The sequence below is a fragment of the Eumetopias jubatus genome, unplaced genomic scaffold, assembly GCF_037043125.1.
Source record: "Eumetopias jubatus isolate StellerSeaLion01/CBP00866 unplaced genomic scaffold, mEumJub1_p1.0 scaffold_11, whole genome shotgun sequence".
Taxonomy (NCBI): domain Eukaryota; kingdom Metazoa; phylum Chordata; class Mammalia; order Carnivora; family Otariidae; genus Eumetopias; species Eumetopias jubatus.
In genome coordinates this window covers 112,790,786-112,806,984 of record NW_028274817.1, presented here as the reverse complement: position 1 = coordinate 112,806,984, position 16,199 = coordinate 112,790,786, and the positions used below count along the sequence as shown (strand labels likewise).

Sequence of the window (16,199 nt, the reverse complement as noted above, 5' to 3'; positions counted from 1 at the left end):
CCATGGCGTGTGATTTAAGAGGCAACCTTCTTCTCTCCCGTTTGGTCCATGAAACGGTGGCGCATCTTACAGCCAAAGGAGTCTCAGACCTGATTACATAAAGGCCCCTCGCTGTGGACCTTCTACTCCTCCCTCCCAACAGTGGGCAGCTTCTCCGGGGCAACCTTCTGAGGGGGGGGTAGACCAGTCAGGGTTTGAGAGGGCACACACGACATTCTAGGTCTTCAGAGTGGAAGTGGTTGGATAGAGATCCAGAAGCCTCTGCGGCTGCTGGAGGGCAGGGGGCCAAGGCGAGGGAGGCAGTTCCCAGAGATCCAGGCGCGCAAGGGTTGCAGAGAAGCCCCCCTCCATGGTTTCAGCCTCCTGCGTGCCTGACGTGGGGAAATCTCCAGACGACATCCAGAAATGCACGTCTGCCTTCTGCTCGGCCAAAGGCCTGTCCTGAACAGCTACCAGAGGGAAACTGCTTCTGCTTACCTCCCACCTTCTCCCTCGCGGGGGGCTCTAACCCCCACCGCTGGCAAGGGGGCCTGGGAAATGCCGCCTCCGGGCTGCTCGGGGAACTTAGAAAGGCTGGGGGCGGGGCGGGGCGTGTCAACACCACGCAGCGCTTCGGAACACGTCACCTTTGTCAGTCCATACATTCAACGTAAAGGAGCTTCATTTCTCTCATCTTCTCTAAATGTAAAAAGAGCGTGTTGTATATTCTTCCCCTCCCACTGGATTGACTTCTTTCTGTGCCTCATGGACTATATAGACCCCCACCCCCCGACATCGATGAACTTGAGCAGCGCAGGCCAGCCAAAGGCAGGTGCCACAGTGAGGCCAAAGGTGGAGTGGGGCTTCCTGAGGCCATAGCTTGCCCCACCTGCCCCCTCGCCCCTGAGGGATTAGTTCCCCAGGCGAACGAGCTTAGGTAAGGGCTTTGGTTCTTCAGCTGAAGAGCGGGACGCAGGATTACTGCAGTAGTAGGACACTTAGCACTCATACTCGCTAGGAACTGGCTCAGGTGCTCTATCGTGAGCTTCCCGAGGCTCTTCCTTCCCATGAACGTTGGGTCACCTCAGTTATGGTCTAGGCAGCTGGAGGGGAGGACGTAGGTCGCTTATTCCTTAAAGCTCGTCCCCTGGGTTGCGAGAGCCCCTGGAGCCAGAGCAGGGGGCCCCACATGTCCAGAGTGACCTCTAGTATAGCAAGGAGAGTGGGGAAGCTCGAGCTGAGGACGTGCTCACTGTGGAGAGTTGCTTTCAAGGTGCAGTTTCATCAACCTTCGGGAGAAAATTGGGGAAATGTCGGGAGGTAAAGGAAGGAACCCTGTCTGCCGTGCATTGTGAACGTGGGCCCCGGGCGGCACATCCTCCATGCCCGAGAGCCCTCCCTCGTTCCCTGGATCAGCGTCAGAGGACTGAGAGATACGAGCGCGTCCCGGCATCTCACCGTACAAACAGCCCCAGAATTCCAACCGTACTTCATTCACTCAGCCAACGGTGAATGCAACCCCTTCGTACTTGAAAAGCGGTGCTTTTCCTCCCCCACGACATTGTTCCTAGTCACGAGGTTTAGCTTTTCATTCCTAGTCATGTTACAGAAAGGCGTGGCTTTTTCATGCTTACAGAGGGGGCCTGGGTTTGAAAGTCTGGGAAGTCCTACTCTGGAACGCATACTCTGAAGACGTTGCAATGATCAGAAATCATGCAAAGACGAAAGCAAACGCTCCATGCGCCCGGAGGGCTGCCGAGGTCAGCTTGCAGATTTCCGCCAGCTGGTGTTGGAAGGAGGGACTGAGAGGCAAAACCAGAGGAAAGATCATTTTAAAAGCCTGGAGAGTTCACAAGAGCCTAACGTGGCATGCTCTCTCCGGACTACAAGCTGACAAACCTTTCTCTTTGAAAGAGCAAGTGGTTCTGAATCCCCCAAATCCCAGACGAGCACAGTGACACCCCCGTTCCAGCCACTAGAGCGGCAGCCCTGGAGCCTCGGCGAGGACCCTGTCGTCTCCCAGTGAACTAGCAGACACGCTGTTGCAGCGGGACGAGCTTCCGGGTTCAAAGGCATGGAGCAGAAGCTCCTGGCCTAGGGGAGAGGGGCAAGGGGTCAGGTACTGAAGGCGATGCAACCCCAATCCCGAGCCTCTAAGGCTTTTCCGCCCTGTAAGCTGGGAGAGCTGAAGGCAGAAAGGCAGTGTGGCTCCTGGCCCCCGGGGGTCAAAGGGCAGCCAGAACTGCGAGGCAGACGTGAGAAATCGGGGACGGGGACGAGATACGCGGGGGGCCCTGGTCCTTTCCAGCGCGCTCGCATCACCAGTACCATTGCGAGCAACAAGTTTTGAGCAAAGACAAGGCTCACTGATGGAACTTCGTACTGCTCCCCTGGGGTCTCGTTTAGGCCCTCCAAGAGATCGGCCCTTTTTAAAAAAAAAAAAAAAAAAAAAGATTTTATTTTGATTTACTTGACAGAGAGAGACACAGCGAGAGAGGGAACACAGGCAGGGGGAGAGGGAGAGGGAGAAGGGAGAAGCAGGCTCTCCGCCGAGCAGGGAGCCCGGAGCCCGGAGATCCACCCTTTGCTGCTAGCGATCTGCTCATCTGTAGAATGAGGGCAAGTGTTAATAGTCAACTCTCTGGGCGTAGAAAACCACAAACTTAGTAGAGCGTTTCTTTATCAACTTTATCAACTCTTTATCGACTCTAATAAATTGAATGCAGTGAAAGCAAATAAAATCAAATCTGAGGCTTTGACATTACTGTGGTTTTAAAACTTTATTATATTTTAAAATCTGAAAACTGTAAAACATAGTATTCATACAAACACCTGAGGACTGTTGAACTGGGCACAGCATCTTCACACAATTTGAGAGAAGACCAGGTTTAAATTAGAATTTTGTCTTCTAACACAAAAGGAATAACAGATAAAACCACCCTTTAAATAGTTGCATTCTTATATAAAGTACATTTGGTTTTCTGAAAATGTACATTCATGCCCTTGGTGTATATTTTATTGGCATTTACAACAAATGGCTAAGACTTTTAGCACAGATTCTCATAGCTTATAAACATTACACCAAACTTATACAAAGTAATTACAACATATAGCACCATTTCCCCTTAAAAGTTCTAATTTTAAAAATAAAGCCTAAAATGAGAAGTCAGAATTAACGCATCTTCCAAAATTTAGCAGAATAGATGGCTCAGAGCTAAGCAAATTAACTAGAAACATTGCATAGGACAGAGAGCTTCCCTGTATGAAAACCAACCTACGGATTGTTTCTTATCCCCTGAAGACAAAGCTGAGAGGTAATAGTAATAGCAAATGATGCACATATTTTTTTACAGAATAAAAACCTCTAACTATATAAATAGTTCACCATTACCTCTGTGGCAGTACAAAGTGCCATATTAAATTCAAAAAGAACAGATTTACTTGTTTGTATACCTACAGTTATAGAATAATACATAAATACGGTATAGTATCCTTATGAGGAATAAACAGACAATAAAATATCTATCTTTAAAAAATTTGGGCACAGGTGTCTTCATATTGAGATGTGAGAAATGAATGCCCAGTTAAATGTCTACACTTAGCGAAAATATGTAATGTTTTAAAATAATAGGTATATTATTGAAAGAAATTTAATCAGACTCCATCCAAACCACCCTTGTAGTATAATATCTCCTGCATAAAACAACCATTCTATTTATCCTATAATTGTTCAAAAGTTATCAAAAACTGATTAAGAACACTTTATGAAAGTTTATAAGCTTGCTTTTTTTCTTTAAATATGAACAAATACAACATACAGAGAAATAATAAACAAAAGGAAAATAACTTATATGGCTTTCCCTTTCTAGAGACTGGCAGGACAGGAACAGAACTGGTAGTAACAGACATAAAATATCTGGAGAAAGATAGTATCTACAGCTGCATCTTTAAATTCTCTTCTAAGGAAAACTTGTCACAGATTTCATTAGAGAACTTGTCAGTCCCTGATACTTCCCCCTTTGGGATTTAGCTGTTTTGGTTCTATATATAAACATTAACTTAGTGGATCACTACATCAAAAACTAATGATGTATTGTATGGTGACTAATAATAAAATTAAATTTAAAAAAAAAAAAACAACATTAACTGAAATCAAAGGTGTTTCTCTGTTTCCAGCATGAAAATACATTTGTAAACTGTACAAAATGATAAACTGTAAACTGTAAAACAATAAAAAGACATAACTCCCAATTTGAATATGCTAATACTAACAGGTAAATAGTTTTTTAAAGAAGTAGATTGGACTATCATGTTGTTCTGCAATGCTGGATATAACCTATATTTAGAGGAACTGTCTACCAAACAAAAGCTGCTAGGGGAATTAAAATATTTTTAAATTAAAAGTTATCAGGATAACAAAGAACTCTGTCCAATCTAAACTTATACATTTTTTTCAATTGTATTTTCCTTCTTTAAGTTTTTCAATGTAGTAACATAACTTTAATGCTGGGCCCAGCTTCAGCCCCATGTACTTCATCATCACATCACTTTTGAGTAGTAGCAGAGCCTTCCCGTCAATTTCCTACAGAGAGAAAGAAATTACAATTAATAATGCATTCATATTTTGTCAAGTTATATATAAGAACATGTAAAATAGAGAGCAGTTGTATATTCTCGATATATATTCTCTGAATATGCATTTATTTCCTGAAAACTATTAAAAATATAATTTATACAGCAAGACATCATTTGATAATTTCTAAATTCACTTCACATTTTAAGAAAAAGGAAATTTAATCCAGTATCTTTCAAAACTGGCCTAAGCACCAAACTATCTCATTTTAAATACTGTGTGTTGAATAAAATACTACATATCTATGACAAAGGTTAGAAAGCTATGAATTGTAGAAATGAATTTCAGACGGTCATTAACTTTCTTAGAAAGGCTGGGAATATGAGGATGTCAGCATCAATGCAAACTGTAAATGTGTTATACAGTGTTGTCTTTATGTTGAAAGCTAATCAGTTAGTTGTCTGAAGCTAAACTAATTAAATGTAAAACTAATTACCGATTTTCTTAGAATACTGAAAAGGACAGAAGATACTTGGTCACTGATTTGTTACAAAAGACTATAAACATTACTTAATAGACACAAGGCATCCTCCTAAAATTTTTTACTTCCTTAATTGACCAATTTATGTCGGAGAAGCATATTATTTGGTATTCATGAGCTCCTATTTAAAATAAAACTGCACTTAATCTTACACAGTTGCTGGATTCACTGGGCAGGACACCCTGTCACAGCTTGTGGTTACCCCCTCCTACTCACGGTCCTGGGGCCGAGCAGGGAGCAGGTGGGGAGGAGGATCCTTGTGGGAGAAGACATCTGAGAGTGGCCATTGCTGAATCATCTTCTCTTGAGAACTTGAAGACTTGTAGTATTTTAGGTACTCGGGTACCCATTTAAAGCACAGATCCAGCCTCTACCATTTAAGAATCTAACTTTGGGCCAAGTAACCTTTCTCACATATGGAAAAATCAGTTGATAGGGTTCCCCCACCATCCACACTAATCAGCATCCATCCAACTGAAGGGCCTGCACAGAGGTCATTGAAAGGCATTACGGCAGGAAAACCGGATCAAAAGATACATTACATGTTGCCTGAAGAGGTCGGCGAGGGGGCCTGATATCTGAGGATCTTTATGTTTCATAAACTGTATCACTTCATCCACAGACCAGGTTGAAGGGTCCTTAGAGAAGCCTTGTTTCAGGACACTGGGGTCAGGTACAGCTATATAACTTGGAGCTTCAATGGGGGGAAAAAAGACAAATCATACTTGACCTGATCATTATCCTGAAAGAAGAGATGTTAGGTAGGGAGAAATGGTCCCATTCCTGGAACCTTCTATTAAGCACCCCAGCAAGGACCCAGGACTCCAAGTGTAGAATCCAGTGAAAGCCTAGATTAGGACGACCTGAGGATGGCTACCCAAGAGCACCCCATCTGACCTCCCCCAAACAATAAAAGCAGCTTCAGAATTTACCTTAAAGCCTCAAAAATCATAAAACAGACTGATCAATCTGAGTCCTTGTGGGCCACAGGCAAAGACAGCAAAAGATCTGGTGCTTGGGGTAAATGAGGTTAATCTAAGCTCACTTATTACTCTTGAATTTCTCTCAATCTCTCCTCTTGGCCTGTCTAGATTAGGTTTCTTTTACTAGCTAAATAGAATGGAAAGTCTCCAGATTTAGTTTCATAGTTGCTTAAATTTATTCACTTTAATCAAGGAATCTCAATAACCCCATTATCTTTGAGAACCAAATGAGTTTTACCGAATCTCTCCCATGTATTCAATATGGATAATTTTAGCATCACTTTACTCTTCAAATTCCTGTCTCTTAAGGCTTAAATGGTTATCTGAATTTTGAAGAAAACAGGATTATTTTCTGCTTGGCTAGGTCAGAAGTAACTTTAACATTATACTCGATACCTCTCTCAAGTTTAATTGCATAGTAATAGATACTCTGGTTGAATGTTTATAGGTCGAAAAAAGAAATAATTGAGAAAGAGATTTAAGCACTCACACCTCAAAAAGTTTTAGCTGTGCTGTTCACCAGGTTGTGCTGTAATTTCTTTGTGTCCCAGATAAGTATTCATTCTATTCAACCAGAGCACTTGACTCTCTAAAGTTAGTGTGTGATAACAGAAGTGAGTTTTGTAATTTGCCGGGAAAATCTGTTTCTTTAAACAAGGACCGTCAACACAAATTTGGTCTTTTTTGGTGTGATTTAACCAAAGATATGTTTGCTTTCCTATCATCTGGGCTCCAGCCATTTTAGGGGCATTTTGAATATTTACCCAGGTAAAGGGCAAAGAAAAACAGAAGATAAAAGAACTCAGAATGTACGTTTTTTTGGTGTGTAGCTCAAAAGTGTACTTATTTTCTCCTTCAATATGACAACTCTGATGTGAAACAAAAACTCTTTACTAAAACATATCCTCCCTTTCACTTGTCAGAGATAAAAATGTTGGTCATATCTACCAAGAAATGCTACTGCGCTACTTCAACCCAAATAAAAATGATGATGGCATAGACCATGCCATGCCTAAGGCATTCTAACAATTTAGGCAGAAAAGTCTTCTCCTTTAGTTCCAAGAAAGACTTAAGATGAAAAAACTATTGGCAAAGCTAATCAAGCTAATCATACCTCTAAATAACTTTTTTGTGGCATTTCTGGTTTATGTCATCAGAATCTGATACTGTTATATCTTAAATAACATGCAACCAGTTTTACAGATTACTACAGAAAAACTATATGCAAATATGTAATTTATGGTATAAAACTAATTTTATATTAAAAATAAAACAACTATAAGATCACCTATTTTTAATTCATTATGGAGAAATCATTTAATTGGGCGCATACCTTCAAAACAATCAGAGAAGTTGTAAACATTAGTGTTATTCAAATAATTACATGAAATAAACTATGTGAAAAATAATCAAAATCCAGTCATGCTTTTCTCCTGAATGGCTCTGTCTTACACTAGAGTATCAGTAAGTGTTTCTGAAATGAATAAAAGTGATTTGATTTTATCCACGTTATTGGATTTCTTTCCTATAATAAAAATGAACAATTTATTTCATTCAAATAATGGGGCAGGGCAGGAGGTTGTGAGAGCATCACCAGCAATCAGGGGTGGACTCAGCTTTAAGTAACAGTTCCAAGACCTTAAGGAAGACAATAGTAATGACACCTCTAGACAGTTTCCAAGGGAAATGCTTACCTATTCTCTGGAGATGGAAGCAGCCCAGCAGTTAAGCGTACAGCCTGGAGTCAGAGTGCCTGGATTCAAGGACTGACCCAGCCACTTTCTAGCTGGGGACCTTAGTCAAGTGACTTCTCAGATTTCTCACATGAAAATGTTTACCAGCACGTACGTCTTAAGGAATTGCTGTAAAGGCTATGTAAAATATTACATGCCTGGCACATGTCAGAGAGTGATGAAGATGATGCTGATTTCTATTACTAATAAGTAAATTACCAGTAAGTAATGTTATTACTCTTAGTCTTTCCACTCCTGGGAAGACCAAAAGCTAGACTTCTCAAGCTCAAACACAGGCTACTTTGGCATAGTAATATTAGTCATACATTTGAAAGTGAGGAATTCAGTATCAGGGGTAACCTTTTATAGCCTTTTGCTGAGAAGGCCTGTCTTCAAAGCTCTCATTTTGTGAAAATACCTAAAAATTCTGGGTATATCACCCCTTGATGGGATAAGCATCTACCATCAGACTCCTTGCAAATGTCACTCTGAAAGCAGAGACGATCTACATGAGGTGGAAGATGGGGGGATGATATTAAACATGTCATGGCATGTATACAGCACAGTTGCCCATAGAAAACATCCATTAAGAAAAGCAATCAAGTTGGATGGTTCCTACTGCCTTCAGTACTCACCTTGCCTAGATGCCTACCAAGGAGAAAAAGGACAAAACACATTCCCACCCTTACCCCACCTCGGCCCACCCCTACCCCCACCCCCTTCATCCTTAAAAAGGGTAGAGGGTAACTATCTTTGCACATGGAAAACTATTCTGGCTCTTTCCAAATGGCAAAAGGATGCTGCCCTGTTTACACATGTTATGTATTCCTGGTGGGTCTGAGGGAGTAACTGAAGGTGTGGAGAATGGAGAAACAGCTACAGCAACAGAATACCAGAGCCCAGATCTGGGAGCCACACACAGGCTGGAGTCAGGAAAGGTCTCAAAAGAGACAAGGAAGAGAGTACATCAGAAAGGAGAGGAAGTGCATCTTTCCAGGCCTCAGAGTCACAGGAGGTTTCTGAGTCCAGACAGGATCCAGTGAAGTGATAAATTACAACGGAACCATTAATAAGAAGCACTGATCTAAGATGTCTACGAGAGACATGGCTGGTGACCCAAATCCCCAGGGATACTTCTATGCCGCCATGAGGATCGGAGCATCTGTAGTGACTTGACCCTGACAGTAACATAAACAGGGAGGACTCAAACTCCTCAATCTTGGCACTTTCTCCAATGTGATACACTCTCAAGGGATGTTGTTGGGCAAAGAAACCTTAAGGAGAAAGAAACATGTTGGTTGAGAATCACTGTTTTTAAATATACCTTCACTTTTCCTCTGCATTTGGAATTTAACTTCATGGTGACTGCTCTTGGTAGATCTGGTCCCCACTAGTGCTGAACTTGAGATGCCAGGCACACTTGGAGAAAAATTCCTGGAGACTACAGTATGAGTGCTTACAGGATTTCTGCTGGTAGGGCTTAAAGAATTTGGATTTAGTGGCGAGTTTTTGGAATCTTCAGGAAGCTTTTCCTCTTTGGGCATGCCATTTCCCTCAGAAGACAGTAGTTCTTCTACAAGAAAAAAAGACAAGGGCAATTATCTTCAGTAGACTTATAGCTTAAATACTACTAAAAGGTCAAAACATCTCCTAATCTTCAACAGTTCACTTAAGCCATGCTATACTGAACCATAAACCTCTAACATAAAGTACGTGGCCACCCCCCCCCCTTGGCATTTATAGTAATGGACACTGTCTTAAAATCCAAATTGATTCCACTATGTCACCTGTATTTCTCATGGCAACTGTCCCTTCCCAGTCTTGCTACCAAGGCTGTGAACACCTCACTAAAGCATTCATTTTTAGGAATGCAGTTCTTCACAACCATTATAATATGATCACACAGTTGGCTTCTAACATTTGCTTACTACTTGGACACTTAAAACTTTCAGTGCAGAAAGGCACTAGGCACTAGGTTTTTCTATTCACTTTTTATCAGCTTTCAGTAATACAAAACTGAATGGAAAATGTTACTGTAATTATTTTACTTTTATCTAAGGAGAAATGACAACTGTGTACTTCTGAAGAGAATGAAACTCCTGACAAAGCTACCAAAGTAGTAGCCTAAATGCTCACCTGATTTGGGCAAATACACACCCCCACCCGAGAGCATATAGTTAAGTGGTAGTAGAGTGACTTTTCTTCCCATTCCAGGAACTTGTAAATACTATTTACCTTTAGAGGCATGCATCTTTGTTTTGGGGAGCTTAGGTGACACAGGAACAACATAAGGTATAGGTTCCTGAGAAGGCCGTTTGGGGCTTTTCTTTTCTGTTATGTCTTCTTTTACTGTTTAAAAAAAAGGTGTCTCTTATAACTAACATTCCTCAAGCATTTTCAGATCATCAGCATATAACACTTTTGTTTCTAAATCATTTGCCTACTGTAACTTCATCAGCAATTTATCAATTACTTGATTATTTATGAATAATATGTGTTGATTTCATCCCATTAAATATTTTGGTGACATCATATTCAACAGCTAAAAGAATTATATACAGGCATCATTTATTCCAGGATCATCAGATATCTCTAAGTATCTCAAGAAGCAGTGAAGCAATCAATTATAATGTGTCTAAAAAGGCCTAGGAAAACTGTTCCCATGAACAAAAAAAGTTAAGAATTCAGAGAAGGAGAAGACAGTGTACAGTGGACATCTCATTTTATAGGCAACAGTCCTGGCCCAGAGCTACCCTTCCTATAACTCTACAGCTTATTATTAAACCAAATGCATTTTTACCTAAAGGACCACTCTTTAAGGCATGATCCTGAAAGTAACGACATCTCAAATTATTAAACTCTAAATATCAATCAGTATCTTGATTTAACCTCCAACTAAAAGGAAAAATTAAGTATAAAAGAAATCTAAATAGTCTGATAATAGAACTTGCGTGAGAAGATTGCAGTGAGAATGTACCAAAGTCAAACTTCATCTGGTTCAAAATAGCTGGGGGCCAGGCATGCTTCTTAAGATCATCTGATAAGCAACTTTTAGCCATCTGGTTACTCATTACTAAAGAGTCTAAGAGAGCTCTTACCACTTGATTTTATTTTTAATCATGGACTACAAAAACCAATAGGCAAAACATATTTCCGTAAATGGCAAATATTTCTATAATTAGGACATTTAAATTCCTATAAAGAAAAAATTGGCTTTTTTCAGACTCATTTAATGATACGGAAAATTCAAATACTAATGTATAGTTTTCTACAGATAGATGTTGCCTCAGAATCTTAGCAAGATCAGAAAATCTTTTCTTTTACTTGTAATATTTTAATGCTTTCTTATAAAAAGTTAATGAAGCTAGAGTATGGTCTACTATCTGGGGCTGATAAAACATAAAAATGACTCTTGACTTCTGCTCCTGGGTATTGTAGTAAGCTCAGGCATGAAACTTTTCCTGCAGGGATAACTAGAAAAAGCCATATAATTTACAAAATATTTTAAAAGTCATCATAGAGAGGCACTTCCAGGATGACTGATTAAAGACCTGCAAAATCCACTTCATAAAAATAACGAAGAGATTGGCAAAATTAATTTTTCAAAAACTCTGGACATCACATAAAGGCTTACAACAACCCAAAAAGCATTTGTTCAAGAAAAAAGTGGCTGAACCTCAGAAAGAACAGCAAATTCTGTGGCATTTTAGCTTCCCTACCATCATCCCCTTCACTGTTTTTGCAGCAGCTTTGCAAACCAACAGGTTCATAAGTACTCTCGTTGTGAAAGCCAGCAAATCCTAGCAGTCACTGGAGGGAAGACAATGGGTTTGGGGCTCTCAAAAGGCCCTATCCCCAGAGAACTGGCACAATTTGAACAACCTTGAAACTCAATGGAAAGCTCTGATCTCAGGCTTTGTTTTATTGGACCTAAATCAGAGCCTGCTCTGTGTGAACAGTCCTATCTCTAAGGCATTGCTCAAACAATCAAACAAACCAAAAAAATCCACCGTAGTAATTGTTTAACACTATAGCTGCCTGAGGCAGCATCATCATTTGGGGCTGATGGGAAACTGACCAAAAAGCTTTAAAAACAAACCTGGAGAATAAAATGTCCATTAGGAGACTTTGAAAACCATAGAGATACTCCTGGGAATCTAGAAGGCCATATGCATGTGCAAGGCAGTATCCATGCCCAGGAAAGACCTAAGACCTTAATCTTTCTTTTCTTGCTGACCTTGAGGCTCTGCACAAAGCAGACTTGTAAACTGCCTCTTGGAATGTTCAAGGTAAGTTCCAACACATACATGAACTCTGTGGCAAAGGATGGGAGACACACTGGTTGCAGGCATTTATGGAAATCCCTGTCCAATCATTTGTTGAACACTAAGTGAGCAGACTTCAGTGGCCACATATAATAAATGAGCCCAGGAAATCATTAGGTTAGTCCAGGAAAGTCACTATACAAAAGCACCAGCAACAACAAACCCTAGGGAAGAGGAGAAAATCTGATTTTCAGAGTTACTGCTTTACACTCTTTTAAAATGTCCAGTTTTCAATTAAAAATTAGGAGACATGCAAAAAACATAAAAGTATGGCCTATACAAAGGGGGGAAAAACAGTCAATAGAAACTGCCTCTGAGGAAGCCCAGATACTGGAGTTAGTAAACAAGGACTTTAAATCAGCAATTTTATTTATGTTCAAAGAACTAAAAAATAATAATCATGTGTAAGGAACTAAAGGAAAGTATGAGAACAAAGTCTCACCAAATAGAGACTATCAATAAAATGATAAAAAATTACAAATCGAAATTTAGGACTTGAAAAGTAGTATAAATGAAATGAAAAATTCACTAGAAGGGCTCAAGAGCAGATGTGAACTAGCAGAAGAAAGAGTCAGCAAATTTAAAGAAAGGTCAATTGAGATTATAAAGTCTAAGGAACAGAAAGAAAAAAGAATGAGGAAAAATGAACAGACTCCAGACACCTGTGGGATACCATCAAGGACACCAAAATACACATAATGGAAGAGCTCCAGAAGGAGAGGTGACAGAGAGAAAGGGCCAGAAAGAATATTTGAAAAAGTAATGGCTAAATGTTTCCCAGATTTGATAAAAAGCATTAATCTGAATATCCAAAAAACTCAACTATCTCCAAGTAGGCAGGATAAATTCAAAGACAGCCACACCTAGAAAAAACACAGTCAAACTATCAAAAGCAAAAGACAATCTTGAAATTACCAAGCGAAAAGCCAATCCCATACAAAGGATCCTCAATAAGATTAACAACTGACTTCTCATCAGAAACTATAGAGGCTAGTAGGAAGTGGGATGATACATTCAAATTGCTAAAACAGTCAACTAAGAATTCTACATCCAACAAAACTAAACTTTAAAAAATGAAGGAGAAATAAGAAATTCTTCACAAACAAAAAGTGAGGGGCACCTGGATGGCTCAATTGGATGAGCACTTGACTCTTGGTTTTGGCTCCCATCATGACCTCAGGGTTGTGGGGTCAGGCTCTGCCCTGCGGGGAGTCTGCTTGAGATTCTCTCTCTCCCTCTTTCTCTCCCTAAAATAATCTTTTTTTAAAGAAGTGAGAAAATTTGGGGCGCCTGGGTGGCTCAGTCGGTTGACCATCTGCCTTCAGCTCAGGTCGTGATCCTGGGGTCCTGGCACTAAGCCCCAAGTAGGGCTCTCTGCTCCGTGGGGAGCCTGCTTCTCCCTCTCCCTCTGCCTGCCACTCCCCCTGTTTGTGCTTGCTCTCTCTCTGTCAAATAAATAAAATCTTTAAAAAAAATAAAGATTTTTTTTTAAAAAGTGAAAAAATTCCTCACTTGAACAGCTTACCTACAAGAAATGAAATTACATTCAACAGTAACTCAAATCCACAAAAAAATTAAAGAGTACTGGGGTGCCTGGGTGGCTCAGTTGTTAAGTATCTGCCTTCAGCTCAGGTCATGATCCCAGGGTCCTGATTTTGAGGCCAGTGTTGGGCTCCCTGCTCAGCAGGGGAGTCTGTTTCTCCCTCTCCCTCCCTCTGCCCGTGCTCATGTTCTCTCTCACTCACTCTTTCTCTCAAATAAATAAATAAAATCCTTAAAAAAAAATTAGAGTACCAGTTAAAATATCTGTGGTTAAATATTTATTTATGAGAGAGAGTGTGCACGCAGGGGAGGGAGGGGTAGAGGGAGAGAGAGAAAGAAACCCAAGCAGACTCACGCTGACTGTGGAGTGTGGAACCCAATGAAGGGCTCAATCTCACAACCCTGACATCAGACCTGAGCAGAAACCAAAGTTGGATGCTTTATTGACTGCGCCACCCAGGCACCCCAAATACATTTGTCTTTATAACTCTTTTCTTCTTCTTCTTCCCTTAAAAAAACAAATAGGGGCACCAGGCTGGCTCAGTCAGTAGAGCATGTGACTCTTGATCTCAGGGTCATGAGTTCAAGACCCATGTCGGGAAGAAAGCTTAAAATACAAAAAAATGATAATAACGAAAAAAAAATTACAAAATTATATTTTGGGGCTTATAATGTATAAAATATAATTTGGCAATAAAAGAACAAAGAAGGGAGCAGGAAAAAGAGCTGTAGTAGAGCAAGGTTTTTGCATAATATTAAAATTAAGTTGGTATTGGGCGCCTGGGTGGCTCAGTTGGTTAAGCGACTGCCTTCAGCTCAGGTCATGATCCTGGAGTCCCGGGATCAAGTCCCGCATTGGGCTCCCTGCTCAGCAGGGAGTCTGCTTCTCCCTCTGACCCTCTTCCCTCTCGTCCTCTGTCTCTATCGCATTTCTCTCTCTCAAATAAATAAAATCTTTTAAAAAAAAATAAATAAAATTAAATAAAATTAAGTTGGTATTAATCCAAACAAGATTGTTTTAAATTAAGATATTAATTGTAATCCCCACGGCAGGCAACTACTATGAAAATAACCCCTGGACAGAAAAAAAAGAAAAAAAACTCAAAAACTTTAGTAGAAAGAACAACAAAGGAATTAAGATAGTATATAAGAAAACATCTATTTAAAACTAAGATTCAGGGGCACCTGGGTGGCTCAGTCAGTTAAGCCACTGCCTTCAGCTCAGGTCATGATCCTGGAGTCCTGGGATCAAGTCCCGCATCAGACTCCCTGTTCGGCAGGGAGTCTGCTTCTCCCTCTGACCCTCCCCCCTCTCATGCTCTCTCTCTCTCTCTCATTCTCTCTCTCTCAAATAAATAAATAAAATCTTAAAAAAAAACTAAGATTCATATACAAATAAAAATAAAAACAGAAAAAAAACCATTTAAAACAAAAGAGGAAAGTTATCAAAGAAAAGAAGAAAAGACAAAAAGAAACACTAAGACCTAGAAAACAAATAACAAAATGGTAGATGTAAATCCTACCTTATGAATGAATGAATTCTTACTAGTAATTATATTAACTGTCCATGAGATAAACACTCCAGTAAAAAAATGAGCAGAATGGATTAAAAAAAAAAACAACCATGTTCCAATTACATAATTAACATAAAAGATACACTTTAAATTCAAATATACAAATAAGTTCAAAGGGAAAGGTGAGAAAAAATATACCACACAAACAGTACTTAAAACTGGACTGGTTATAGTAACATCAGACAAAACAGACTAAGAAAATCCTAAGAAATTCACACATACAAAAACCCCAATGGTAAGTAACAAATTCAGCAAGATCACAGAATAAAGATTAATAATACAAAAATCAATTGCATTTCTACACACTTGGAATGAACAACCCAAAATTTAAGAAAATAATTCTATTTACAATAGTGTTAAAAACAATAAAATGTTTAGGGATGAATTTATCAAAAGAAGTGCCAGATGTGCTTTCTGAAAACTACAAAATATTATTGAAATAAATTAAGGAAGACCTAAATACACTGACATCCCATATTCATAAACTAGAAGACTCAATATTTTTAAGAGATTTTATTAATGAATTGATTAATTAATTTGAGGTGGGGGAGGGAGAGAGAACACGCAAGCAGGGGAGAAGCAGAGGGAGAGGGACAAGCAGACTCCACATTGAGCATGGAGCTGGATGCGAGGCTCAATCCCAAGACCCTGAGATCATGACCTGAGCTGAAATCAAGAGCCACCCAGACTCAATATTATTAGATGGCAATAACCCCCGAACTGATCTACAGATTGAACACAATCTCTACTAAAATCCAGCAGAAAATGATAAGCTGAACTTAAAAATCATACGGAAACTCAGAATTGCCAAAACAATCTTGAAAAAGGAGAACAAAGTTGGAAAACTCATACTTCCTAATTTCAAAAGTTACTACAAAAAGCTACAGTAATCAAGATAGTGTGGTACTGGGGTGCCTGGGTTGCTCAGTTGGCTAAGTGTCTGCCTTTG

General features: G+C 39.9%; 1 protein-coding gene across 3 annotated transcripts in view; it reads right to left on the bottom strand.

Annotated features, from left to right (window-relative positions):
- Positions 1-4,428: 4,428 nt before the first annotated feature.
- SCML2 (Scm polycomb group protein like 2) overlaps positions 4,429-16,199 on the bottom strand; it is a 73,594-nt gene continuing 61,823 nt past the window's right edge. For 2 of the 3 annotated variants that reach the window (XM_088028507.1, XM_028122623.2), the window contains 4 exons: positions 10,045-10,158; positions 9,134-9,382; positions 5,636-5,787; positions 4,429-4,561 (listed from right to left, as the gene is read on the bottom strand). In XM_088028507.1, the coding sequence (XP_087884633.1) occupies positions 4,433-4,561; positions 5,636-5,787; positions 9,134-9,382; positions 10,045-10,158 (644 nt within the window). In that variant the 3' untranslated portion in view covers positions 4,429-4,432. The remainder of the gene's footprint in view (positions 4,562-5,635; positions 5,788-9,133; positions 9,383-10,044; positions 10,159-16,199) is intronic. The other variant, XM_088028508.1, reaches the window with a different exon arrangement.